This window comes from Bos indicus x Bos taurus, chromosome 3 (genome assembly GCF_003369695.1).
Source record: "Bos indicus x Bos taurus breed Angus x Brahman F1 hybrid chromosome 3, Bos_hybrid_MaternalHap_v2.0, whole genome shotgun sequence".
NCBI lineage: Eukaryota > Metazoa > Chordata > Mammalia > Artiodactyla > Bovidae > Bos > Bos indicus x Bos taurus.
This window is the reverse complement of record NC_040078.1, coordinates 119,527,081-119,554,889: the sequence shown is the minus strand read 5'-3', so window position 1 is coordinate 119,554,889 and position 27,809 is coordinate 119,527,081. Positions and strand designations below refer to the sequence as shown.

The window sequence follows — 27,809 nt, the reverse complement described above, 5'->3', positions numbered from 1 at the left end:
CAAGCGCGCCCACGTCTGTGTTTGGCGCACTGCATGTCGCCAGCCCCAGGACGGCTTTGGGGCCTGGCATGTGAGCTGCCTTTCCCAGGGTCACGTTCATGGGGGCGGAAGATAGCCCAGACTGCACGGCCGGCTTTCTATTTATGGAAGTCTCGAATGGGCACCTGATGTGAAGTGCCCTTTTCCTGTCTGCGACCTGATTCAGAAGGTGGAAGTTGCGGACCACTGAGGGTCACCCCTCCCCGTGGACCCGCGCAGGAGGGGCCTGCAGCCAAGCCCCGGGTCGGGCTTTGTCAGATGAGCAGACAGAACCCTTGCTGCAGAGCCCTCTGTAGGACCACGGCCACCCCTGTGGGTCTCCAGGGGGCATTCTCAGCTGCAGCCTTGGGACCGGCCAGGACAGTCCAGGCAGAAGGTAGCAGCCAAGGGCCAGTAGTCCTCAGAAACCTCAGTGGGGTCATCTGGTCACCTGGGGTCATGGAGGGCCGCCGGGTGGCGTCCTCCACCCTGCCTGGTGTCCCGGTGGGCCATGGGGACAGGGCCATGTCATCTGAGGAGGGCGGCTGGCTGGCGCCTGGGGCTGTTTGGCTTCCAGCAGGCTCGCCCAGCGCCTGCAGAGGGCTCCTGCTGGTCGCAGAAGGCCGCAGAGCAAGAGGTGGGCCCAGGAGGGCGTCCTCCAGGTTCTCATTTCTGCGCTGACGTTTGTCACCTGCCCAGGGCTGGGAACAGCTGGGGTGGCCTTGGGAGGCCCCCCAAATAATACTGGGTGACAGTGCCTGAGGAAGCAAGGACCCTACATGGGCCCCACATGAAAAACATCTCAGGTCAAGAGGCTGGCTGGCAGGGGTCCTGGGGACTTTCTAGGGGCTGTTGACTCAGGCGCCTGGGCTCCCAGGGTGGGGGAAGGGGCTCCCCTGGGGGGAGGGCGTGGAGCCGAGGGTACAAAGCTGCCTCTGTGGCCGTGCCCGTGGGCGGCAGATAAGTCACAGCGGCTGCCTGTGTTGTGTCGTCAGAGAGCAAAAATAGCCCGCAGGCTCTGCGTTCCAGCAGGGCCCTGCACGGGCCTGGGCCAGGTTGCTGTCTGCCCTTGGCTTGGAGACGGCCGATGCCAACCGTGTGGCTCAGAGCGTGAGCCGGCCAGCTCCCTACCTCTGCCGCCTGACTCTGCTTCATCAGGAGAGAAAAGGCTGGCCCGGCAAGTGGTTGCTGGGCCCCACGCCCCCCGCTGGTCCTCCTGGGGTCTCAGGCTGTGAGAGCTGTGGGGACTTTGCAGAGCAGGCCCCCCACGGGTGCTGGGCAGTGGGGCCCTGGGACTGAGGGTCCAGGGCTGCAGGCTCAGGCTCAGGCTGACCTGGGCCGATGCCGGCCAGCACTCAGCCGGCCCTGGAGGTGACCTTGGGCACCAGCCGGGGGCAGTGGCAAAGGCTTGGCTCCTGCAACAGGGCAGGTGTCCAATCGCAGGAGCAGCCCGGACTCCACTGGGCTGGCCTCTGCCCCATCCCTTCTTGCCCGGGCTGAGTTATTCAGTCTCCCGGCCAGTGGCCTTCCCCGCCCCCAACCTCCAGGCCGCCGCACACACACCGCAGGCTCGCGCTGTCCCCGACTGACCCAGAATCTCCCACCGAGCTCAGGACACAGGATGACCCGCATCTCCTGCTGCTGCCCAGGCCTGTCTGGCTCGGCCCGTGAGTACCGGCCAAGGATGGGAGCGAGCCACGCGGGCCACATCTGGCCCTCCAGCTCCATCTGGTCCCCAAAGCCAGGAGGCAATGGGAGTTTCTCCTAGGCCGTGACCGCAGCTGGGTGCTTGGGGCTGGACCTGGAAGTGTCCATGGAGGACACCCGAAAGGCCGCCTGACATTGGCTGGTGAGGGCCCCGGTTCAGTGCCCAGAGCGCCCAGCTCGGGGCACCGCTCTCTCCAGGCCATGGGCCACCACCAGGCCTTGGAGGGGCACCCGGGGGTTCTGAGGATCCTCCCCCATGGAAGGAAAGGAGAGGGAGTGTGGGTGCAGGGCCTGAAAGCAGGGTGCTCACGGTCTGTGAGGGGAGCCGGTTGAAGGCCCGGGGAGCTTAGCTGGGAGCTGCTGGAGGCTTCCTTCTGGGACCGGCCACAGCAGGAGTGCTTCACTAAGAGACGTGTAAGTGGTGCGTGTGTGTGCATGTGTGAGCGTGTAAGGGACAAACAGTCTCAGTTGGTGTGAGCAGCCCTAGTTCCTGAGTTCAAAGGGAGACATTCCAGTGCGGGGGAGTTCTTCTGGAAGGCTTCCCGGAAGAGGCAGCCCAGGCAGGGAGGAGCCGAGATGGGGATTCAACCAAGGTGGAGGTGTCGCGATGCATCCCCCAAGACTCAGGACCCCAGCAGAATCAGGGGCTGGGGGACACTGGTGGGCTGAAGTGGGGATCCTTTCCCAGCAGGAAATGGAGGAACAGATGGATGGACTGAGCCACGTGCCAGGGGCTGGGTCCAGGGGAGCTCTGGGACCCCAGAAGTTCAAAATACCAGTGAAACAGGAGGCTCTGTGTCTCAGCACTGTCCCCCACCCACAAGTGGGGCTGCTCTGTGCTCCTCACCCTGGACAGTCTGTGGGGATGGTCAGCGGCAGGTGGTCAGCTTGGAGGAGTGTTCCTGGGAGGAGGCAGTGGGCTCCCTCCTGGCATCCCCAGGGCCTCCTTCCAGGAGGGCAGCTGGAGTTTAAGGGGTTCCTGGGTTCTAGGCGGGCCTCTGTTGGGTGGGATGGAAGGTGGAGAGGGAGTACACTAGGCTTCCTGGCCAAGGGGTGGTCAGGAGGAGCCAGCTGGACTCTCTGGTGGAGGGACGAGGAGACAGACCAGCTCCCTCCCAGGGCCACCACTCTGCGGCCATCCAGTCCCCTGGGCCGAAGGGAATGGGGCTCCAGCCCTGTGCGGCGGCCAGTGGGGCGATGGCTGGACTGGGGTTTGCGGGCAGGCCGGTCTGGATTTCAGACTCTAGTCCCAGGTGGAAGCCTGGTCACCCCAACAGTCACCCGGACAGGCTCGCTTGGCCGGGGTCTGGGGTGAGGCCGGCAGGGGCCCTGGTGCAGGACAGGGACACACAGATGCTGGGCTCTGTCAGCTGGTGAGGGGGCTATCCCACCCACCGCTGAATCTCCCAGAGGAGCCTGATGCAGAGACAGGCATGGGGGCCGGGGCCCCCAGAATGCTGCTTCTCCGTCATCCCGGGCCTGGAAATGAATGTAGGTTCCAGTGAACACAGGGGCTCTGACTGATCAGAAGCACCCCAGCCCCACCCCAGTGAGCACATCCTCCTGGTTTTGCCCACTGCCCCTCCCCCACCTTAGTCTGTTTACGGCCCATTTATTTCCTGCAGCACATTTCAGAGGTGGATGTAAAGAAAACTCTGATCTTTTAAAATAGATTTCACAGGGGAGTGGAGAAACAGGAGGGGAGGGGTGAGTTTAATGTGCTTTGGCTTCTAAAATAGGTCAGCGTGAGCCTTGGGTGTCCACGGGGGCTGGCCACGTCACCAACCCCCAGGACAGCCACTGCCCCTCAGCCCACACGCTATTCCCAGGCTGGCTTTCAGACCTGAGGGCTGCGTGGTCGAGTGGTATTTGTGGTTGGGTGTGTGTGTGTGGTGGGGCGAGAAGTGTGAGACAGAGCTGGATGGATGCGGGAACCCAGTCAGCCTGGGACCAGTGTTGGCACATCAGGCAGCAGGGCGGGCGCTGCCCTGAAAGGCTGCCCTGGTGTGGATGGAGATGGCCAGGCAGGGTCTGCTCAGCATCTTAGGCCTGACCCCCTGTGCCAAGGTAGCTGGGCTGACCCTTGCACACATGCAGCAGTTCCCTGGACCTGAGGGCCTCCTGAAGAGAATGTCCAGTGGAGGCTGTGGCCTGTTCCCAGGCTCAGTCCACGCAGACTGACTTAAACCGCGCTGCCCCGTGGAGTCGTCCGGGGCAGTGGTCAGGCCCGAGCACCGTGGCAGTGCCTCATGGGGAACCACGTTCAGGCAGATGAATCTTCCTTCTGGAAGGTGCGTCCACCTGTTGTGGTCTCCGGCCACGACCTGCTCCCTGTAGCCCCGGGACCCCAAGCGGACACTGCAGGGCATGGTGCAGCCCTCCCAAGCACCAGTGCCCTGGCAGAGGGGGCATCGAGGCCGGGGGACTTCCCTTCACTGTGCTGTCCACCACTAGGTGGCCAGAGAGCCAGCTACCTGCTCCGAGTCTGGCTTATGTGAGAGGCTGGTGGCCTGGTGGTCAGGCCCCCCTTGTATGCAAGCCTGCTCAAAGAAACAGGGTGGGATGGGGAGGGAGATGGGAGGGAGGTCCAAGAGGGAGGGGGCATATGTGTACCTCTGGCTGATTCATGTTGATGCTTGACAGAAACCAACACTGTAAAGCAATTATCCTTCAATTAAAAATAGATAAATTTAAAATGCAAAGAAACCTAAATTCTAAACATAGAGATTAAAATACTAATATTTTTAAAGAAAAAAAGAGAAAGAAATAGGATGCCTGACTGGAGTACAGAACTGGGATGCGTGAGGGGTGGCTGACTTCAGGCATGGCTGGATCCAGGATGTTGGACAAGGCTACTGGAACCACCCCACTCTCCCTCCCTGCTCTGTTTTCCTTGTGAGGCATTATTCTCAGGTAGACTGTTTCTCCAGCTGAACAAAGATGGCCATTATAACGCCAGGCATAAAATAACTTTTTTCAATAAAATTCTAACCCCCCTACAGGACTCAGGTTGGTGGCCTGGATCATGTGACCATCGCTGTCTACTCAGGGTCTCAGAGGCTGGGTGACGCTGATTGGCTGACCTGGGTCATGTGACCATTCCTAGCTAGTCAGGGTCTCAGAGGTTGGGTGATGCAGATTGGCTGGCCTAGGTCATGTGACCATCCCTAGCTAGTCAGGGTCTCAGGGGCTGGGTGATGCTGATTGGTTGGCCTGGGTCATGTGCCCATCCCTAGCTAGTCAGGGTCTCAGAGGCTGGGTGATGCTGATTGGCTGGGCTGGGTCATGTGTGCAGTGTCACACTTACACTCCCATCAGAATCACTGGACTGGGGAGAGGATCATTTTCAGAGGAAATCTGGGGAACAAAGGGTGGTCCTGCAGACCCCACACATGCCTCCTACATGTGATCATTCCAGGGGTGGCCAGTGAGGGCTCCCATGTAGAAGTATTTACAAGGGTAAAAGCCTGCTCAGAGGCCTTGGGGCTCCACCTGCCAGCCTCTTCCTTTGGAGCAAAACACTGTGGCTGCCAGGACCTGCGTCTCAGAAAACCCCAGGAAACTTCAAAGGGGCCTGTCCACCTCACTGGCTTTGATCTCAGAAGGGGACTTGCTAAGAAGCATGATCAAAAGGAAAATGGACGGTTCCAGGTATGCGCAGACACCCCCTCTGGGAGGAACCAAGGCTCTTTCATCCAGGCTGCAGGAGTCGCCGTCTAACGAGACTTAAAATAGCCTTAAAAACATTTTTCTTTTTATGTTAGAAATGAGCAACAAAACATGCTCCTGTCTTGCTCACCTGGACGTCGTAAGGACGAGAAGTGGAGGCTGTCATGGAGCCAGGCTGGGGTCTTTGGATACAAGAATACTATGAGGATGGTGCTGACCCTAGGGCATCAGGACCACAGGTGCCGTGTGTCTTTGCAAGCTGCTGCCCCTCTCTGGGCCCCAGTTTGAGCTTTTATAATAATAACTGCCCTCACTCTCTCCTACTGCACAGTCACATCACATGCCATGGCATTCTGGGCCAGATGGTCTTGGCAGATCCTTTCCAGATCAATATTTTATGGATCTAAGTTCCAGGAGCAAGATGATCAGTCAGATGAGACAGAATTCACACTTTAAAATCATTTCTAAAAGCCAGCTGTCCAGATTCCAGATTCTGGTATGCGAGCAAAGAAAAGGATGCTTCTTGAACAGGGAAAAAAAACAGGCATGAACCCCAGTGAGGATGGCAGGTGGGTTGCTGGGTCTTGAGTGACCTCAGCAGGCTTTCCTGGTGGCTTAGACGGTAAAGAATCTGCCTGCAGTATGGGAGACTTGGGTTTGATCCGTGGGTTGGGAAGATTCCCCTGGAGGAGAGCATGGCTACCCACTCCAGTATTCTTGCCTGGACTCCATGGACAGAGGAACCTGGTGGGCTATGGTCTATGAGCTCGCAAAGTGTCAGACACGACTGAGTGACTTTCACTTTCACTTTGGCGAGTGGTTACCAGGTGGGAAGAGAGAAGGGGCAGCAAACACAGTTCCTTCCTTTAAGGCTCCTGACCTTGAGGACTGAGGGAGGGGCGAAGACATTCGTGGGGAATGCAGGTTGGGGGGCAGCACTGAGAACGGCACCCCTGGGGCAGTGGAAACGCCAAGGGCCGGGGAGCCGGGAGAGACTGGGGTGAGGGCATGGGATGAGGCTGTGACTGATGGTGGGGGTGGCCTTGTCGGGGAGCACAGACCCTCTTCTGCCGCCTGAGGTGAGGAGGGTAATGCAGGCGCAGCTGGGCCTTGATTGTCTCGGCAAGTGGGAATTGAGTTGTGCGTGAGAAGGGGAGGCATGGTGGGTTTCTCAGCACAGCTGAGGGCCTGGCCCTGGAGGGACAGCGGGTCTGCCGGTGCCAGGACATGCAGGGCATGGAGACGGGGTGAGGAAGCAGACCTGCCACTTACGGGGCCTGGGCCTGGGAGGGGCTGGCGTGCCCCTGGCAGGTGGAGACTGGCCGCTGGGAGTTGGGGTCGAGGACCACACAGGCCCTCTGAAGCTGCGCATGCTCCTTCCAGGTGCTCCCCAAACATGCCTCTGGGGGTCTGCCTGACGTCCAGGGGCTAAGACCTCGCCTTCCTATGCAGGGGGTATGGGTTCCACTCCCGGTCGGGGAGCTGAGATCCCACATGCCTGGGGGCCAGAAAATGAGAACATTAACAACAGTGGTAATATTGTAGCAAATTCAATTAAGACCTTAAAAAAACAAAACAAAGCCCCCATACTTCAGTTTCCAAGTCATCCTCACAGTGGGAATGCTGCAGTCTTCCCACAACAGGGCGGCTCACTCTCCAGGAGGTGCCAGAGTTGGAAGCAACCTCCTCACTCCTTCTAGAGGGTACATGACTGCCCCGGGCCCCTCTTTCAGAATGTGCTGTTAATCACTCTGGACTTAGGAGTCTGAATTCAGGGGAACATTTACTAGCGTGTGGGAGAAACACAGGTTGGAATAAAAGGAGAAATTAGATTTCCTTTGCAGTTTGGAGGGTAAGCTCGGTAATCACCAAGAGACAATGAGAAAAGCTGACCTCATCAGGAGGAGCTGGTGTGGGGCAGAAAATTAGATCAGATACAGTTATGGGGCGATCAGAACACAGATTTCATTCTCCTTGCCTTTCATCACGGAGGGGAAAGCACTCAAAGGGCTTTAAATTAAAATCAATTCCTGTTAAGTCTTCGGCTAATTTGGTTTGCGATCTCTTTCAGCCTGGATGGAGGTGCAGGAAAGAGAGGCCATCTTAGTTCGTGACCTGGACATGTCCTTGGAAGCACCCTTGTCCCACCTCCCTCCTTAATGTGTGTGTGTGTGTGTGGCGGGGGGAGGTGCGGCTTCACTGGGAAGGACCTGTCACCTCTGCCCAGGGAGGCCTGGACCCTTGCATGCCTTCCAGGCCCTGGTTGCATGGGCAGCGTCTGCTCCCACCCAGCTGATCCAAACTCTTCCTGTGAATTCTGCCTCTTAGTGGATGCCCACTAACAGACAGGTGACCCGTCTGGCCTGTCCAGCATCCTCTGAGGGAGCGTAAGGAAGCAGAAGCCCAGAGAAGGACAGCGACTTGAGGTGAGGAGCACAGCTTAGGGGTGGAACCCCTGGGACCCGTGCAAGTGACCTTATTTGGTATTTGCAGATGCAGCTGATTCAAGGATCTCAAGATGTAACTAGCCTGGATTAGGCGGGACCCTGAATCCCGTGGCTGGTGTCCTTAGGAGAAAGGAGAGGGAGATTTGAGACAAGGGCACACAGGGGAGGGGCCATGGGAGACTGGAGGGATGCAGCCATGTGCCAAGGAAACCAGGAGCCGCCAGACGCTGGAGAGGCAGGAAGGACCCTCCCCTAGAGCCTCCAGAGACAGTATGGCCTGCTGACATCTTGACTCCAACTCCAGCCTCCAGAACTGTCATTTAATCCCCCCAGCTTGTGGTCATTTGTTACGGCTGCCCCAGGTCACGGATGCAGGCCCTGTGACCATAGACTTGTTTCGATGGAGACAGCCAGTCTCAGGGCTCCTGACAGGCGCTGCCAATAGTAGGAACTTGCGCAGGCACCGATGGCTGTCCCAGGCGAGACGGTAAGGTTGGCAGGTGTGTGCTGCTCCCTGACGGACACCTCCAACCTGTCAGGTGGCTCCTGCGTGGGTCCCTCGACGCCCCACCCCACCCCCGATGGCTGCTCACCTGTGTACAGGGGCCCCTCCTGGAACCAAATTCTGGTGCTGGAGAAGTGAAAGTGCAGGGAGCTCGGCGCTGGGCCCACTCACACCTGATCCTTGGCCGTGGCTGCCCCCGCGACTCCTGCCTCTGCTCCTGCTGAACCCAGTCTCCCTGTGACCTCAGGTCACCTCTGTCCATCAGCATCAGACCCGAGTGGGTCCCCACCTCGAGGCTCTGCAGCACGGCCCCAGTTCTCGCTTCCTCCCAGTGTCCATCTCATTCCGGGCTCATCCAGCCTGCCCCTCGCAGTGTCTCCCATCCAGGCCACCATGGGCGGGGCCAGACTCATGCACTTCCGTAGGTCCCTTGTGGACCCAAGCCCAGTTCTGGGGTGTGGGAATGAGGCACCGCCAAAGGGCATGTCTGGGCACGGTGTGGGCCTGGGGTCAGAAGAAACTGTGGGGCCTCGGTCAAGACCACTGAGAATGCCCAGACGGTGATGGCAGCACGTCCACCGATAGGTCCTTCCGGGGGTGGTCAAGTGACCACACAGGAGGCGAGCCGTGGGTGCTCAGCTGCAGGGGGGCCTTCTGCCTCACACTGGGGCCCAACTCGGGGGCCTCCCTCCCAGCCCGCATCCCGGCAGCACCCCCCGCCACCCTGCCCACCTTCTTGGGACGCTTTCATTTATGCATCCTCAACAGAAGTGTGAACTCACATCACTCGGGTCACTGACTCACCCAAGTGCTGTTAGCTGCTAATTATAACCACATCTTTGATGAGCTGTATTTCTTACCTTCTTAATTAAAATAATGCTGATTAATGGAGTGGAGGGCATCTAACTCTGCAGTTGTCCCGGACAGTTCTGCGGAGCTCACGCCCAGTTCCGGGGCAAGCCCCGGCTGAGTGGGCAGTCAGGATCCAGCTGACCTAGAATTTCTGGTCACCCACTGCTCACTGCTCCAGAGCTATCCCACCATCCTGGGGCGGGGGTGGGGGGCGTTGGATCCAGGCTGGGGGGAGAGGACAGAGCGGCTGCCTCCTGTGCTTGAGTTAATTCCGTCAGCTCAGCAGCTTCTGTGTTTAAACCAGCAGGAGATTCGGGGGTGGGAGGGGCTGTGGGCAGGCAGGGCGGGGGGGTGGCAGTGCCGCTCACGTCTGGCCCTGTGGGCCTGGTCTCAGCCCCCCTGAATGGTCAGCAGCACCGTTGTCCGCGATGAAGCCCAGGGCTTCAATGTGTGCAGGTGCTCTTCCTCAGGGTTGCCAAGGCCCCTCCCAGCCCAGGCCAGGGCCGGCCCCACCCAGCTCAGGGATGCACAGCCTGGCTGGGGGCGGGGGCTTGCTCGCACCGGGTGGTGAAGCAGGGCCAGCAGGAGCGTAGACCCGGCCTGCTGGGCCGGCCGCCCACTCTGCCCTGGACGCAGATGCGGGTGGGAGGGAGGCAGAAGGGCCGGCTATTCTGGGATCTGGGACATGGAGAGGACAAGCTGAGCCCCGCTGAGGCCTCAGTTTCCTTCTGTGGGGGGTGAGGGGTGGCAAGGGTGCCCTCCGGGGCTGCTCCGTGGGGGACAGGGCCACCAGGAACTCCACAGTGGTGCTGCTGACCCCGGCCTGGGACTCGGATTTTCCAGTAGCCCCAGAGACAGCCCAGCTGTGAGACGTGGTCACGAGCTGGCTGACCCTCCCGCTGTTCCTGGCCATCTCAGGCTGGACCTGGTGCCACGGCCCTCTGCTCTGTAGGGCCTGGGATGATCTGGGGACAGCTGGGCCTCCTGCAGCCTTTTCTCCCTGAGCCTTTTGGCCTCTAGGGCGGGAAGCTCTTTCTAAGCCCTCTGTGGGCACAGGGTGGGTGGTTTGTGCCCACCTTCTCCCCAGAAAGGCAGAGGGGAGCGGGGAGGTCTGTGCATGGCTGGTGTGCATCTGGTCGGACTCCGGCTGAAGTCAGAGTCAGCAAGTGCCCCCGAGACGTGCTGCCTGACTCCAGGGCCCCATGCCTGCCCCTTGCTGGGGGCATCTGGGACAGCACACACCTGAGGACCAGACTGGGTACCACTGTGCCCTCCAGGTCCCGCTGTCCTCCAGGCCCTTACAGCCAGAGTCCTTCAGCGGCCGCTTCTTGTCCTGTGCTCCCTCCAGCCTCCCCCACTGACTGTCCCTCCACCATGTGGCCCACCGACACTCCAGAGAGGCTGGAGGTTAAGACCCCTGCCCCAGCCTCATTGTGGAAAGGCCGCGTGGCCAGGCACCGAGGTGAGCACTCCAGCCCCCTCCCACCTGCAGGGTGGTCTCCTCCCCTTCCTGGCCTTGCTCCTTCCCCGTTCTCTTCCCGGGAAAGCTCCTTCTGGCCGGGAAGGAAGGGCCCAGGCCCTCGGCGAGGGGTCTCCAGGCAGCCGGGAGAGGCGGGCTCCTCTGCGTTACGTCCCTCCAGCGAAGCCCCGCCCCCGCACTGACTCCACCCCCAGGGGGCGGAGAGGAGGGTGGACTCCACCCCTGCAGGGAGGCGGCGCCACCTGATTGGTCAGCAATGGGAGGGGGCGGGCGGGGCAGCATGAGTGACAGGCAGCCTCCCAAGGTCCGGGAGGGTGGGTGGTGAGGGGCGCAGGGCAGAGACTGCTGCGCAGCAAACTTCACTGTCCAGGGAAGGCCCCGGACCACCTGGAGGTCAGCCGTAGGGGGCTGCCAGGCTACCAGCCGCACGCTCCACGCTCTTCCTGGAGTCACTGGAGGCTGGATCTGGACACGCCTCCGGAGAAAGCCTGCTCCCACCGCCGGTTCACAGATGGTGCGGGGGGCCCGCAAGGGGGGCCTGGGCAGCTGGTGATGGGCTGGTGGAAACAAGAACCCCCTTTTCCTCCCGGCCGGCCGCGCTTGGCTCTGCCCCGGCTCGCGGAGCAAATGCAAGACAGTAGTGCATTCAGTGCCGAAGAGGTAGCCCAGCCCCCTCGGAGGTCAGGAGGGGTGAGGAGAGGGGCAGGGGCTCCTGGGAACCCACAGGTGAAGCCAGCAGGAGATCCTGGGGACCAGGTCAGCTGAGCCAGGGCAAGGCGGGGCGCAGGGAGCCTTCCTCTGGCGGGGGGTGGGGCGCCCAGAATGCCTGCCTGGTGGGTCCCTGAGGGCTCAGAGGGCGTGCTGCCTGGGGGTCCTCTCTGCAGACCCACAGTCAGGCTCAGGACAGGCGCCAAGGTCCTACAACAGTCTGAGATGCAGCCGGGTCTGGAAAAGGGAGTCTGCCCTAGAGGAGGTGGACCCAGTCACCGTGGGACTGGCAGACCCCAGGGTGGCCCCGGAACGCCCCTTGGCGTCCACCCTCTGGGGCCTCCCTTCCCCTTGGTTGGGGAGAAAGTGGACCTGGTTCCAAGCAGGAGAACCTGCATAGGTGATGGGTTACCACGAGATGCCAGGGGCAGAGATCTTCTGGGGGGTCGGGTGGGCTCCCCCCGAATCTGAGGCCTCCAGCAAAGGCCAGAAGGTGTCCTGTGGCCACAGGACATGAATCCTGCAGCAACCCGAGGGAGCTGGAGACCCCGGGGTGCTCCCCCAGTTCGGCCTCCAGGTGAGAACACAGCCCAGCTGGTCTCCGGGTGCCGTGAGGTCGTCGGTGTCTATCACGGGAAGGCAGTAGCCTGTGGTGCTTTGTTCTGTGGCGTAGACCCCTGGCACATGTGGGGTGTGCTGGCAGACAAGCGTCAGGGGCTTCCCACATGTCTCAGTGGTAAAGAACCTGCCTTCCAGTGTAGGAGACACAGGAGGCACGGGTTCAATCCCTGGGTTGGGAAGATCCCCTGGAGGAGGGCATGGCAACCCACTCCAGTATTCTTTCCAGGAGGATCCCATGGACAGAGGAGCCTAGTGGGCTGCAGTCCATGGGGTTGCACAGAGTTAGACAGGACTGGTCGACTGAGCACGCACTCACACAGACAAGCTTCAGAGCCTGGCTCTGCCCTTGCTGGCCAGGTGAGCGGGCAGCCTCTACCGGCCTCTCACCTGTCACCTGGAGCAGGTGGCACTGACTCATACCCTGAGCTGGTGCTGGGGATAGGGGCTATGCAGGGGCTGCTCAGGCCTGGGTGCCCGGGAGGGGGAGGGATCTCTGTCGTCACCGCCATGGTGTTGAGGAAAGGGGCCAGCCCACCCCTTCCCCACCTGGTGGGGTCTCCGAGGTGTGAGGTGACTGGCCCTGGGGTCCGGGGTTCCCATGGGAAGACAAACCACTGAGGGTGGCGGCCACTGGCTGGCACGCTGCCGCCTGTCCCTCCCCAGCGGCCTCCCCAGCACACAGCCCAGTGCCCAGTGTGGGGCGGGATGGGGAGGGAGAGGCAGCCTCAGTGGGGACGAGTGGCAGACCACCCTTACAGGAGCGGCGGGGCAGACTCCAGGAGGGACCCGGCCCTGGCGGCCCCCCAGCCCCGTCTGCTCCTGGGGACGGGGTGGCTCTGGGGTCCGAGGGGCCGTGAACACCCAGGAGCTCACGCCTTGCTCTGGTGCAGGGGGCAGCTGGGATTGGAGCGGCCACGGAGCGTGACACAGAGCCCCGGGGGCCTGGTAGGGGGCACGGACCAGGAGCCGAGCTGTCAGCTGCCCCGGGGCAGCGCCTCCAAGGTCGGCTCCTGCAGCTCGTGGGGAGCCCCAGTGGGTCTGGACGGACAGACCCCCGAACACAGGCGGAGGCCTGGCCTGGGCCCTGTGCTCAGCGGCTCCCCCACGCCACTCCTGGCCCCTGGGTGGCTGGACAGAGCGGGCTGCCCCCAGCGGGAGGACAGGGACCGTGGGTGGTGGAGGCAGGCTGCTCCAGAAGCTTGTCGCCTCTCTTGGCAGCTGTGGCCTGTTTCCAGGCAGCGGCAGACTGGAGCCCAGTCGCCAGCACGACCCCCACCCCCAACAGTGGTCCTGAGGGACTGCCCAGCACATGAGGAGCATTTACAGGGAATGGGCCCGCCCCGTGGGCACTGAGCCCAGGCTCCCCCTTGGGGGACCGTCCAGCTTCTAAAACACTCGAAGAGGCACGCCCCGGGCAGTGTGCCAAAAATCAGCATCTCTGTTCTTGCACAAGGACAGACCGAGGGTCTGCAGCTTCGGGAGGGATGGTGCCCGCAGGTCCCAGCAGAGGCAGCAGGAGCCCCACGCCGCCCCCGTGCAGATGGCGGTGGGGGGAGCCGGAGCCTGACCCACCGGAGCCGCAGTGGCTCCACGCCCTCCCCTGACTGTCTGGGCGCCCAGCACCCCGCCTCCGCCCCTGTTTATAGCTTCCCCAGGACAGCGGCTGCGCTCCCAGGTGGGGTCCCTCGTGTGCTCTGGGCTGGGTCTCCTCTGGAATCTGTAAACACACGGCTGCCTTTGGTGCCAGCAAGTAAGTGGAACCACATGGGATGGTTTGAAGCTTCTAGAAGCTCCTGCTCATGATGAAAGTGGACGAGCTCAGCCCAGGAGTGCAGCAGGCACAAAGCTGGGCCCAGGCACCCTCCAGCGGTCAGGGGATGGCGGCAGGGGGCTCGGGCCTGGCGAGGGGCTCCAGAGGGGAGGTCCCCGGAACCCAGAAATGCTCTTTCTTCCACCACCTGCTGTTGACATCTAGCCAGCTCACCAAGCCCAGTTTCCATGCCTCCTCTTCTGGGCAGCTCTCCAGGGTTTCCTTCTCTTTTCTGTGCTGCCCACTCATGCTGCCCCCACAGCCCCATCGTCTCCAGCTCTGTATTGTTTGGGATACACACACTCACGGGGTCTCTGTACGGGAGGGGGAGGGGCCTTGCTCACCTCTGGCTGTGGGCACAGCCTGGGGGCCCTTGCGGGAGGGACTGCATTCGGGGCAAAGTGGAATCACCCTCAGCCCACGAGGACCGAGCACTCCGTGAAGGTCGGTGACTGTGACCAGCACGTCCACGCGGGCAGCGCAGGAGCCTGCTCCTGATGGGCAGGGCACCCAAGGCCCCACGGGCAAAGCTTGTGTGATGCTCACGCAGTGCCAGGCGCTGAGCTGGTGGATCTGGGGAGCTCAGGGTCAGCCTCTCAGAACAGAGGAGCCCCCAGGACACCATCTGCTCAGGAACTAGGGCTACTTCTTGATGGGTGGGGCAGGGCACCAGTCAGGCTCACAGACCCCCCGAGCTACCAAGCAGGGCAGCTGGTTTCCAAACAGTGCTCTGCACGCCTGGGTCCCCATGGTCACCGCAGACCCACAGCCCTCAGTGCACACGGCCCCCCGCACCGGCAGCTGCAGCTTCCTGTCCTCCGTCTGGGGGACCACAGGCTGAGCCCCAGGAGGCCTCCCGATGTGCTCGCACCATCAGGGACCCGTTTACGCTCCTTTGAATATAAAGTCCTGTTCAGAACAGGACTTTGAAGGACAGGGTGTCACGGACGCCTGGAGTGGCAGGATGGAAGGCCCTGGGACAGGTGGATTGGGGCAGGATGCTCCTGTGACGGTTAGAGCTGCTCCCGGTTCAGAAGAAACTTCACCAGGTCCTTCGCTCCGTGGGCCGCGAGTTCACAGCTGGGAGCCTGTAGGGAGGTTTGGCATCTCCAGTCCAGTAAAAAGCTCATCGGGTCCACTGTTTTAGCCCCAAACAATAACAACCTCACCACGCAAACATCGTCGTGCTTAGGAGAGAGTCACGGGGCAGCTGGAGGAGGAATCGAGGTGGCATCCTTCCCTCTGTGAGGCCATGAGTGTGGGGCAGGGAACAGGAAACGGGCAGAGTCACGTCAGGGCCAAGGAGGGCGCCCGCCACTGTTCTGTGTGATCCACTTACTGGAGACGCAGCAGAAAGCGTGTTTAGAAGGTGAAGGACTGGGAACGAGCCGGGTGACTGGCCCATCGCTCAAGGGCACTTATCTATTGAGTTCTGTGCCTTTGTCTACAATACCTGTTCAAAACGTGAGCATCTTTAACAAGCAGGCACACTAGCAAGGTCTGTGTGTTTTACATATAAATGGCGCAGTTTGGTGCTAGTGTAAAGACAGACAGATGGACCGAGAGAACAGACTTCACCGCACACAAGTATTTACAAATAAAACGAAGCTGAAAATGGCCAGCCAGTGGGAAAGAGAACGATTATTTGATGAATAATCATGTGAGACGTTTTTGGAGGAGGAAGTAAAATGATGAAAACACACCAAAGTGAATTGCAGGATGAAAGAGTCAAGTGTAATGAAATGAAGTGACCTAGAGATTATCGCACTAAGTGAAGTTAGAGACAAACGTCAAACGACACTGCTTATGTGTGGAATCTAAAATATTACGCAAATGAACTTATTTACAAAACAGACTCACAGACAAGAGACTTGTAACCAAAGCCGTAAGGGGGGAGGGGTAAATTAGGAGCTTGGGATTAGCAGATGCACGCTGCGCTATGCAAAACAGATGAGCAACAAGGGCCTGCTGTGCAGCACAGGAACTATCTTCAATACCTTATAATAACCTATCATGGGAAAGAAGTGTGCTTACGTGTATATACATAAAACGGAATCGCTTTGCTCTATAGACATGTGAAATCAAATCGACAATAAAAAAAACCCAAGTGATAAAAATCTTGAAATGTGCAGATATAAACATTAAATCTTTTGAGGGGAAAGCTTTTCTATTTTAAAAACAAAAACCCGATAGATATAACTGTATACAAGCCAAGTATTTCTTAAGGGTGAATAGCAATATAACCAAAAGCAAAAATCAGATTAGGAAAAGTGTTATGTGTAACTTCAGACAAATATAACAATGAATAACAATTGGTACTGCTGTAAGATACAAATGGAAAAGTGGATATTGAAAAACAGTTTATAATAAGGAACTATAACTTATTACTAAGCATATAGAAAGCTATCATAAAATAGTCATAAAGTCAAATTAAAGAAAATGTGATTAGGGTGGAGCTTTAATTTTAAAAGTTTATCCATTGTTGTAGTAAGGTGTGTTAGAACTACTTTGATAGTCTTATTTCAAGAAACGTAATATTTCATAATATGTAGTGCAGTAACTCCACCTATTTGGAGAAATACTTTTTCTTTGCAACTTAATTGTCCATGAACTGATGAATGCATGAATAAAATGTAATATCACACGATGTACTATTATTTGGCAATAAGAAGTGAAGAACTGATCCAACATGGACGAGCCCACAAAAACCCAGTTACTGCATGATTCCGTTTGTATGTAAAGCCCCAAATAGGCAAATCCATGGAGACAGAAACTCAGGGCTGGAGGAGAGAGGGAGGGGATGGAAAGATGGTTAATAGGATGTGGTTTCTTGGGTGATGAAAGTTCTAAAATTGGATGGTGGGACGGTTACACCGCTCTGTGACTATGTGCTAAACCACTGAATTTTATCCACGACCTGGGTAAAATGGATAGGATGTGAATTAATCCATAAGCTGTTAAAAATACAGAAAATACATTTTTATAAATATATATAGAAAATACAGAAAATAAACTGTTAAAAATAAAGAAAAGTGAAGTAAGAGCATAGAGAGCGGGAAGGGAGGGGAGGGGAGGCAGCCTCTGTTGTTGAGCCACTTCTGTGCCCCAGAGAAGGGCTGGGGTTGACTTGGGGCCACTCCCGTTCTCACACCTTTCGGGGAGGTGATTGAAGTCACTTTCATTCTCACCTTCGTGCCCAGAGAGGTTTTGTCTCAGAACCCACAGTGGCTGAGCCAAAGAAGCCCAGATTCATTTGGCCACTCAGCTGCTTCCCCTTTTTGTCTGTGTCAGTAGCTGCCTGGTGTCCAGACTGGGAAGGGAACGCCAGGACCCAGGCTTAGGAGACAAGCTCCCCCGGCCAGTCACTGAGGGAAAATCTCAGCGCTCCAGTTCAGGCTGGGACTGCAGGCTCCACAGGCTGGACAGTGTCAGGCCTTTGGCCCTGGGGTCCATACAGCAGGAGTTTCCTGGGCACTGTGCAAGTCCCCCAGAGCCTTGAACCCCAGATGCTGCCTTGTACTATGGCATTTGACCTTGTCACCCTTTCTCCTGCATTCATTACTGATCACCTTCTCTGGGCCCGGATGGAGACAAGACCCAGCTGCTGTCCTCACTGAGCTCACAGACAGACAGGCTGGGGACAGGTGACAAATGCCTTCACAGGCTATAATAGAGGGGTGTCCAGAGTGCTCTGGGAGTGCAGAGGAAGAGGGGACTAACTGCTTGGGGAGTCAGAGCTGGCTCTGTCTACCAACCTACTCACCCATCTGTCCACTCATTCACTCATCCATCCATGCATCCATCCATCTGTCCATCTATCCATCTACCCACCCACCCATCCACCCATACGTACATACATACCTACATACACACTCACCTATACCTACATACGTATCCATCCATCCGTCCACCCACCTCCCTGTCCAGTCACTTATTCACTCATCAGCCAAGTCATCTATTCATCTTCCCTTATACTCATGCTTCCATCCATCCGCTCATCATCCATCCATTCACCCACCTACCTATCCATCCATCCATACACACATACCTATACATAAATACATAACCACCCGTCTGTCCACCCACCTGTCAGTCACCTATTCACCTATCTGCCCTTGTACTCATCCATCTACTCATCCATCCATTTACTCATTCATTCATATATCTGTCCATTCATCCATCCACCCATCCATCCATCCATCCACACACCCATCCATCCACCCATCGATCCGCACAGTTTATGGAGCTTCTCTCACCACACTCTTCTTGATGCTGAGGATCCACCATAAAATAAGGCACACGAAGTCACTTCTCTCATAGATCTTCCCTTCTAGTGTACATAACATAAAATAAACACGTAAAGCGGTTGTAGATGCAGAAAAGCACTCTGAGGAAAAGAAAGCAGAGCAATGGAAGGAGAAAGCCAGGGATGACTCTCCAGGAAAAGGAGCCGTCCAAGGGGTGGTCTAGGGGAGAGGGGACTCCAGGCAGGGGCGTCAAAGGCAGGAATGAGCTTGACTTGTTTGAGGGACAGAGCAAAGGTCCCTGTGCCTGGAGGGACAGGAACATTCGTGCTGGTTCTCAAAGAGTGAGAGTTTGCTGGGCAGCCCTGGAGATAGAAGGCCTTGGGGTTTGCCTGGTAGGACCAGGCACGGTAAATGCTTTTCTTTCATAGGAAAGAATAAACAAGCGGGTATAGCCAGGAAATCCCTAGAAAAGAATCAGGGTGAGGGAGGGCAGGGAAAGGGCTAGGGTCCATCCCTCCGCCCATACATCCACTCACCCACCCATCGGTGGGTCTACCAGATCTAACACGTGTTGTGAAGGGCCTCCAACACTGGGCTCAGGGCACGTGGATGAAGGTCAAGGTGGCTTCTCAGCGAGTGGGGAGAAGATGAACGGCTTAATCCACGGCTTTGAGGCAGCTGGAGAGCCATGTGGACAAGGGTAAGATTGGATCCACTCTTCACAACAGACGTCAAGTGGGTCAGAGGTGAAACCGTACAAGTGCTAGAAAAAAGTAGGATGACCTCCCTTACAACCCAGAATAGAGAACGCTGACAACCATGACACAAAGTCCAAGAGCAATGAGCCAACGGTGAACAATCTGCCTGCGTAAAATTTAAACATTTGCATGGCGGAACACAGGGCTTCCTTGGTGGCTCAATGGTAAAGAACCCGTCTGCCAACGCAGAAGGTACGGGTTTGATTTCCTGGATTGGGAAGATCCCCTGGAGGAGAAAATGGAAACCCACTTCAGTATTTGTGCCTGGGAAGTCCCACGGACAGAGGAGCCTGGTGGCTACAGTCTATGGGGTTGCAAAGAGTCGGACACGACTGAGCAACTGAACAAAAAACAAACGGCACAACACAGCGTAAGCAACGTCAGAAGACGCACAGAGTGCTCACACCTAATATCACGGACGCAGGGCTAAAATCACGATGCACGAGAAGTTCAGTCACCTACAGGAAAATGGGCAAAGATATCAATAAACAGTTCCTAGAAGAAAAAAATGCAAATGTCTCTTTAAACGTATATAAAGGTGTCCGAGCATGGTCTTGTGAAAGAAAAGTGAACTGAAACAACACTGAGGTTTCATTTCTCTCTTGTCAGATGGATCACAGTCCAAAGGCCTGACCACTGGCTGTGTTGGTATTCATATTGATTACAAGGCGGGAAGCAAAATGGTGCTGGCCATTAAGAATTGGGACTGGGATTAAGAACATCTAGTCAAGCTATTGCCATTGACCTGAGAGGCACTGGCCCCGCCCCTAAGGCTGCGCCCAGGACAAGCTGGGAAATGTACGACAGGCAGGCAAGGCGTCCACGGTGGTTACTCGTGGTGACAACAAAGACTGAAAACTCCCGAGTCCTGGTCCAGGGAGATGGCGTGCGCCCCCGGGAAGGTGTAGGGACGCTCACAGCGGCATCCTGACAATGTTAGGAGAACAAAGTGAGGTGCTGGGCAGTGTCCAGAGAAGGCTGGAGAGAGAGTTGGTAAGTAGACATCTGTGTGCTTCTTGTATTGATATTTTCCAAAAGGACCGCTGGAGGGGCAAACCCCAGCCTGCTCAAAACTGCGGCAGTGGGGGTGGGTGGGAAGCAGGAGAGGCAGGACCGGAGGCAAGCCTGGGGAGGGACCCCTGGGGTGGGTGCTCCCCATTCCACAGCCACACACAGGCTTTTGTAAATGAGATCGCGAAGGATCAGGAAGCCATCCCGACAACTCGGACACAAGCAGAAACGATGGGAACCCCACGTGGTCGCACTGGTGCAGCAGATCTTCACACGGCTGTGAAAACGCAGTGACTGCACGTGGCGTCTCAGTGAGATGTGTTCTAAGGATGAAATCATCTTTATTTATTTTTTTTTTTTTAAGAAGTTGAATATTTTATTGTTTATTCTCCTGCAAGGCTGTTGCTTCACTGTATAAAAATGGCAGCAGCAAACACAGCATATTGCAAAATTAAGACAGTAATGTTCTGCATTGGACACTATGCAACTAACAAACTTTTCTCCACTGGCAGTTATTTCTAATTTTGAGCCAAATCCAAGGATAGCTGTAAGCAAGTTACAATGTCATATAAGGTTTAAGATAACCATGTTATCCTTGAATTACATAATTTTTGTAATCAGTTTTATCAGAGATAATTTTAGGAATTCTGAATATTATAATTGGAGCCTAGCCTAAAAATCTGCAGGATGCTGTGGTAAAAGATGCACAGTGTTTATCTGAAGTCATTAGAAAGTTAAGGGGTATTTTCTTCAGGAAACATTGTTACAAGTAGTTTCTTTTACTAAAAGTTGTTCTTGAAATATCTGCTGCTGCTGCTGCTATGCCGCTTCAGTCGGATCCAACTCTGTGCAACCCTATAGACCGCAGCCCCAGGCTCCTCGGTCCATGGGACTTTCCAGGCAAGAGTACTGGAGTAGGGTGCCATTGCCTTCTCCACTTTAAATATCTATCCACCACTAATTGAAGACAACTATGCTAGATTAAGTTGTTTCAAAGCAGTTTATTTAAGGGCTCCATTTTCACTCCTCAGTAGATTTTATGTATTTCTCATATGCTGCTTCACTCCTTAGTTCACCTAGTTCTGAAGGGTTACTGAATGTCATCTTGATCAGCCAACCATCTTCCTAACAAGACTTGTTGACAAGTCCTGGATTTTCTGCTAGAGCTTTATTAATTTCCGTTACTTCTCCTGATAGAGGAGAATGGAGTTCACTAGCAGCTTTCACACTTTCCAAAGCACCAAACTCTTGTTGATTCAACTTTGTCCCAACTTCAGGCAGACTAAACAACATCTCCCAAAGCTTCCTGTGCAAAATTGCTGGTTCTCACTGTTCCAACACCATTTTCTGTTGTTACCCATTCGTGTTTTTCTGTGAATTTCCGCACCGACAGCAGAGCAGGGCCGGTGCGCAGCGCCCGGGGCACCCGCCCGCAGTTCCCAGGGCCGCAGCGAGCAGGGCGCGCTGGGTGCCGAGATGGCGTGCAGGCTGCCGACAGCGGCCCGCACGCTCCGCACCGCGCGTAGCGCCATGTTCGCACGGGTGCCCGAAATAATCTTTAAAAAGTTCTTCTATGAGAAAGGACCAGAAGGAGGGTAGTTAAGGAAATTCTCTCTTCCCAGACGGGAAACAGGGATGGAGACAAGACACCGCCCCCCGCTCCCCATTTGTTGGAATCCTCTCCCAGGCAGGGCACAGAGAAGGAGGAGGTGGATGGTCCCCACGGCGGCCTGCCACTGAGAGAGAAGCAGCTTGGGGAGGCCTCTGGCCTCTGCTCACCAGGCGTCCAGCTGGAGGTTCCCCGCTAGCTCTGAGGTGCTTCCGCGGGGCTCTGGGCTCCGGGTGGAATGACCGAGGGGACAGCAGATATGCGGGGGTATCCAGGACACTCCTCCTGTGTCCCCTGGCCAGGGGCCTGGCTGAGGCTGGGGCAACGCCCAGAATTCTGCAGGTCAGACCCTCAGGCTGGTCCTCACCACCTGTCCCAGAACCTGGCCCTGGCCTGGTCAGGGCGATGGGGAGGGGAGCTTGTTGGGCAGCAGTGGAAGCAAAGCAAGGGCCTGCAACTTGGCATCAGCAGAGAGAGTGGAAGTCACGGGTAGGGGCAGGGAGAGAGAGAACAGCCAACACGGACAGGACTGCAAGGAGATCCAACAGGTCCATCCTAAAGGAGATCAGTCCTGAATGTTCACTGGAAGGACTGACGCTGAAGCTGAAGCTCCGATACTTTGGCACCTGATGCGAAGAGCCGACTCATTCGGAAAGACCGTGTAGCGGGAAAGATTGAGGGCAGGAGGAGAAGGGGACGACAGAGGATGAGATGGTTGGATGGCATCACCGACTCAATGGACATGAGTTTGAGCAAGCTCTGGGAGTTGGTGATCGACAGGGAAGCCTGGTGTGCTGCAGTCCATGAGAGGCTGAACAGCAGCACACGATGGGAGGGGGCCCTTACTTCCTGGGAAGCTCTGTGCTGAGGGCTCCCCATCAACGTCGCCCGTGTTTCCTGGATGTAGAAACAGGACCAGGAGGCCAAGACTGCAGAGCCAGCAAGTCCTGAGGGGCATGAGTCAGATCCTGTGTTCCTGGGTGCCATGTGCAGACCACCCTCTATGTTTGCAGACCTCCACCCTGGCCTGGGAATGAGGGCCAGCCTGGTTGGGTGAGACAGCAGGACTCAGGAGCCCCCAGCCTGGCTGCCCATCTGAGGGGCAGAGTCCTGCAGCCCCCTGGGGGGTGGGGAGGGGCCTGGCCAGCGTCCCCAAGACCCGCAGGCCCTTCCTTGACGTGTGCTGGAGGGCAGATATGCTGGCAGGTGCCAGCGCCTGACCGCCTGTCACTGACGGCCGGTTGCCTCTTGTCAGCAGCCCTTCCGCCCAGAACAGCCAGGTCTGCCAGAGCTCTGGGCCTGCCCAGCCCCTCCCCACGGGCCCCCCTTCCTTCTCTGACAGGTGAGCAGAACCCAGCAGTTCCAGGGTTCTGTGGGGCCAGCACGCCTTCCTGACTCCAGGTGGGCAGGGCAGCCGTGGGCCCGTGAATCTGGGATGGGCCTGGGATGCTGGGGGTGGGCGGTGGGGGTGGGGACTCAGGAATTGAGGGGACGTCCTGGTGGGAGCACATGTCAGTGGTGCCCTGGGGAGCCTGGGGGAGGGACTGGGGAGGCCTTTTGGAAGACAGGTTGGCTAGGAAGGGTACGGTCAAAGGTCCGGAGGATGAAGGGCGCCTCCGGCTAGTAACGACCTGAATTGCTGGAGGCCCAGGGCTAGGCTGGAGGGCGACCTGGAGCACATAATGCCTTGTTGGTGGGGGGTGGTGGCAACCCTAGTGGTGGGGGTCCCCAGCCCTGGTGGTGGGGGCCCCCGAGGGCTCTGGTCAGCAGGTGGCTCTGTCAAAACCGGTTTGCGGCCACAGTGTGGAGGACTGGGTGGGAGGCCTGCAGCAGGGGACCGCGCGCTCGGGTGGGCTTCTCGCCTGGATGTGCACGGCTGGAGATGAACGGATGGGGCAGAAGCGACAGGTTCCCACCCCTCCGCTCGGAGGGGCCGCTGCCTTCTCTCCTCGTGTGTTGGAAGGGGCGGTGGGTCGGGGAGGCCCCCGTGTGTGTCTGTCACAGCTGCGGCCGGAATCGCAGAGCAGGGCTGGCCCAGCACCACCGGAGTGGCTGCGATGGGCCCTCCTACAGGGCAGGTCAGTGAGAGCAGGCAGCTGGCTGCGGAGAGAGAGCCGACGGTTCGTTCTGTACTCTCAGCTCGGGACTCTGGGGGGCCATGAGTGTCCCCCTGCCTGCGGGGGCGCAGAACGGGAAGGAGGCCTTGGGTCACCGAGGTTGTGTCACCAGGGAGAGCTGAGCCCCTGGGGTGGAGGCTGCGCCCCTGCCCAGCCAGGATCCGGCGCCCGCTGCTGCCTGCCCAGTGCCCACCAGAGGGGCCCTTTTCAGCGCTGCTGGAGGCAGGCGGGAGCTGAGGCCAGGGGTCGTGCCATCTTCAAGGGACCCTTGGGAAGGGCAGGGCTACAGCTACTGAGGTGACAGGGCGGGGGTCGGCTTGCGTGACCCTGGGGCTGGGACCCCACCAGCCCTGCACCCCAACCTGCCCTCCCAGAACTGAGCCCTCAGGCCCAGTCTTATGGGGTGCGTGCCAGGGCCCCAGGGTGCAGGGTGCACAATTTACCCTAACCTGCAGGCTGAGGGCCAGGTGTGGGCTTGGGGGTCTGCGCCCGAGGCTCCCCGCCCTGCCTGGGGTCCTGCAGCCCCGCCGTCTCTCCCGCATCCTCCTCTCTCTTCCATCTCGATGCCCCGTGCCTGGCGGGGACCACAGCGAGGCTCACAGCTGCAAAGGCATCCTAGGAAAAACAGATGAAGCCGGGAAGCGCTTAGGGGGCTTGCAGGCTACAGAGTCCCCTGGCCGGTCAGGGAGTCCAGAAGCACTGTGACTTCAGGCTTGGCGTCCAGGGTGGAGTTCTGGGGGGAGGATTTGGTGACCGTTTCGGGGGTGTGGACAGACGTGCTGGAGCAATGATGGATCGCCTGCCCCTTCAGGGACCCCGCCCAGAGAGGCCGGTGGGGATCACATACGACTCGGCGCTTTAGGGGGTGACCCACACTTCGGTTCCAACAGCTCACGTTTTGCAAAGTGTCGCAGGCCCTCCTCTCCGCCACACACAGCCCCGGGGGTCAGCACAGGGGGTGTTGGCATGGCTTCACAGAGGAGGGTCCCCCGGGCCGCCCCCCGTGTCCGCTCTCCTCTGAGGTGAGCACAGGCCCTGCTTCCCCAGCCGCTTTCTGCTTTCTGAAGAGCCCGCAAACACAGGGTTCTCACCTGCAGGACAGTCTGGGGCTGAGTCCGGGCTGTGCCTCCACTGGATGCGTGGCCTCGGGCGGGTCTCTAAGCCCCCGTGGGGCTCGGCTTCCTCTCGCAGGGCCTGCAGAGCCCAGAGCCTGTGAGGGCATCGCAGAGGTGGGAGAACAGAGCTGCAAGCCCCCGTCTGCGTGACCCAGCGTGGCTGCGGGGCTGGGGCCCGGAGGGGAGACCCGTGGAGGCAGAGGCGCCTGGGAGTGACCGTGCAAGTCCTCAGCCCTTGGGCGGGTGGGCAGCTGGGACAAGAGCCCGGCGGGTCACCCTTGGCTATGTGAACCTTACGTTTGCTTCACGTCTGAAAGTTGTTTCATCATGGCCCTTGACTGCTTCGTTCACGGCCACCCCACAAAAGGCCCCCTCCCGGTTTAGGCCTGGCGTGGCCCACAGGCTCCTCGTGGTCAAGGGTGATCAGGGTAACCCTAGAGGAGGGACTGGCCTTCCCTGCAAAGGCAAGGTGGCCACAGCCCAGGCTGGAGTTCCTGTCTTGGGTATCTGGGGGCCATCCCTCCCCTGCCCCCAGGGTTCTCTTGCGGCCTGCCCCAAGCTGAATGCAAGGCCCAGGGCCCTTCAGGCCCAGGTCAGCCGGGCAAACCCCCGGGACAAGTTCACTCCGGGCTGTGGCCAGCCAGCCAGATCTGTCTGACCTGTTACTCTGACGACCCTGCACTTTCTTGGGCTTGAGCGCCCCCTGCTGTGCAGGGCCCTTGGAGGACGAAGCAGGGTCTCCCTACCCTCTGCCTGCCCCCACCCCTACCCTACGTATCCTGGGACTCAGAGGCCACCAGGAGCCCCACACCCAGCACCAAGCAGGGGCACGAAGGTCCCCAAGAAAGGAATCGGAGCTGGAGGGGGTGCCCGGCCTCGGCCTGGACCCTGGGCTTGAGGTCTCCACAGACCAGCCCCGCTCTGGGGGCTGGGACCTCGGCTTTGACTCGGACCGGGGTGGGAGGTCTGAGTTCAGCCCCGTGTGGGAGGGGGGCCATCCCCAAGGAGCGAGGGACGCGGCCCTGCTGGTGTCGGGGGTCCCCTCCTGCTGACTCTGCTCTGCCAGGGCCCAGGCGTGTGCAAGACAGGCCAGCCGACTGGGGCCGAAGAGTGGGACTCGCTCAGCAAAGCTGGAGGAACAGCTCCGAGACCTTCCCACAGTGAGTCCTCCCAGGAAGCTGCTCGGACGCCCTGGCCCAGCTTCTAGGAAGCGACGAGTGACGCTGAGCTCCTTTTCACGTGCCTGTTGGCCGTGTGTGTGTCGTTTTTGGAAAAATGTCTGTTCAGATCCTCTGCCCACTTTTTAATCAGGTTGTTTACTTATTTTGATGTTGAGTTGTAGGAGTTCTTTGCATGTTTTGGATATTAACCCTCATCAGGCATGTCATCTGCAAATATTCCCGTTCTATAGGTGTGGTTTGGTTGATGTTTCCTCTGGTGTGAAAAGGATATAGTCCCATTTCTTACTTTTGCTTTTGTTTTCCTTGCCTGAGGAGACAGATCCAGCAAATTATTGTTAAGATCAATGTCAGAGAGCATTTATTGTTGTTCAGTTGCTCAGTCATGTCTGGCTCTCTGCGACCCCATGGACTGCAGCATGCCAGGCTTCCCTGTCCGTCACCAACTCCCGGAGCTTGCTCAAACTCATGTCCATCGGGGCGGTGATGCCATCCAACCATCTCATCCTCTGTCATCCCCTTCTCCTCCCACCTTCAATCTCTCCCAGCATCAGGGTCTTTTCCAACGAGTCAGTTCTTTGCACACGTATTACTACTACCTAGAAATATAATAAAATGAAACAGAAATCAGCATTAGGAGATGGAATAAGGTCTATGATTATTTCTTTTTAGAAGTTTCTGTGTTGTATCTACTTTGTAATGAATAGATACGACTTTTGTGATGGAAAAAAAAAGTTTCACTAAAGGGCTCCCTTTAAAAAGTTTGGATATCTGTAAGTGATCTGTCCCCATGGCCTTCCCAGTGGAGACACAGGAAAGGGTTGGCTCCTTAGCCCTGCCTGGCATCCCCTCCACCCCCCGGAGCTCTGCCCTGTGATGAGCCCTTGACAGGTGTCAGCTCCTCCCTGAGACTCCACCGTGGCAGTGCCATCTGGTACCCGGGGTGGAGCCCCTGAAGGGCCCCCAGCAGCAGCAGCCCCTGCAGCGACTCCACCCCTCACACCGTCCAGCAGCCCGACCACCCAGCCTGACGCTGCCCTGCACGAAGCGGGGGGCTCTGAGGGGCGGAGGCGGCCCTGGCCCCAGTCTGCTCTTGGAGCCACTGGGGCCCCCAGTTGGAGATACAGCTCAGGAAGTGGGTCTGGACCTGCACCCAAGGCTCTGATTCACACGCTTTGCACCCTCATGGCAGGCGGAACAAGCACCGTGTCTTGCTCCTGGTGCCCACCCTCCTCCGTGTGGGTCCTTGGGCGACCCAGACAGCCCCCCGGAGGCCACCGCCCCTCACAGAGCTGATGTGAAGCTGCTCGAGGTGGGGCGGGTGAGGGCTGGGGACTGGGACCCCGGACGCCCATCAGGGGAAGCACTCATCGCTTGTCCACCCCGCCCCCGGAGAGCCCATCTCAGGCCACTCACCCCTCAGAGGGCTTCCCTTTTATCTCTCCTGTGTCTGTTCTCAGTGGGGCCCTGAAGGGCAGGCGGGTGCTGCTTAGAGCAGAGAGGGGGCCCGCTGAGCCCACCCCGGCCCCCTCCTCCCCTTGTCCTCCCTGCAGGGCTCAGGGGGCGTCTCCCCTTGCCCGCCACCCCTCCTGGAGGGCCTCCCCTGTCTCTCACCTTCTCTGGGTCTCTCACATCACCATCTGTGCTGTGATCCGTGGGGTCCAGGTGGTCTGAGCTCACCCTGAGGGGCTTCGGTCTCCCATGCCGAGGCTGAGCTCACCCCCAGAGCCCCCACCCCGCGCACCGCGGCCTCCCGCCCCCCCCTGCCCGCTCCACTTGGTGGCATCTGCTTGGCTGCAGCTTCTTCGGGGAAGAGCGAGGCCCTGAGCCACAGTGTGGCCTCCCCACTCACCTGCAGCCCTGGGAGCTGCCCTGCAGAGTCAGCAGGTGGACCCCCGGGCCAGCACCAGCTGCCGGAATCTCCATGTGGGGGCAAGGGAGTGATGCGCGGCCTGCG

General features: G+C 58.3%; 1 protein-coding gene, 1 long non-coding RNA gene and 1 pseudogene across 2 annotated transcripts; all 3 read right to left on the bottom strand.

Moving 5' to 3' along the window:
* Nucleotides 1–20,814: 20,814 nt before the first annotated feature.
* On the bottom strand, nt 20,815–22,007 carry LOC113890552 (annotated as a pseudogene).
* A 176-nt stretch (nt 22,008–22,183) lies between these two features.
* Nucleotides 22,184–24,977, bottom strand: LOC113890245 (basic proline-rich protein-like). Its single transcript, XM_027538115.1, has 3 exons — nt 24,651–24,977; nt 24,009–24,174; nt 22,184–23,616 (listed from the first exon to the last, which is right to left on the bottom strand). The coding sequence occupies exons 2-3, from the start codon at nt 24,116–24,118 to the stop codon at nt 23,031–23,033; spliced, it is 696 nt and encodes a 231-aa protein (XP_027393916.1). The 5' UTR covers nt 24,119–24,174; nt 24,651–24,977; the 3' UTR covers nt 22,184–23,030.
* Nucleotides 24,978–26,407: 1,430 nt separating this feature from the next.
* Nucleotides 26,408–27,562, bottom strand: LOC113890551. The gene is made up of 3 exons (XR_003510520.1): nt 27,467–27,562; nt 27,269–27,337; nt 26,408–26,451 (listed from the first exon to the last, which is right to left on the bottom strand). It is a non-coding gene; the product is annotated as an uncharacterized LOC113890551 (long non-coding RNA).
* Between the last annotated feature and the right edge of the window lie 247 nt (nt 27,563–27,809).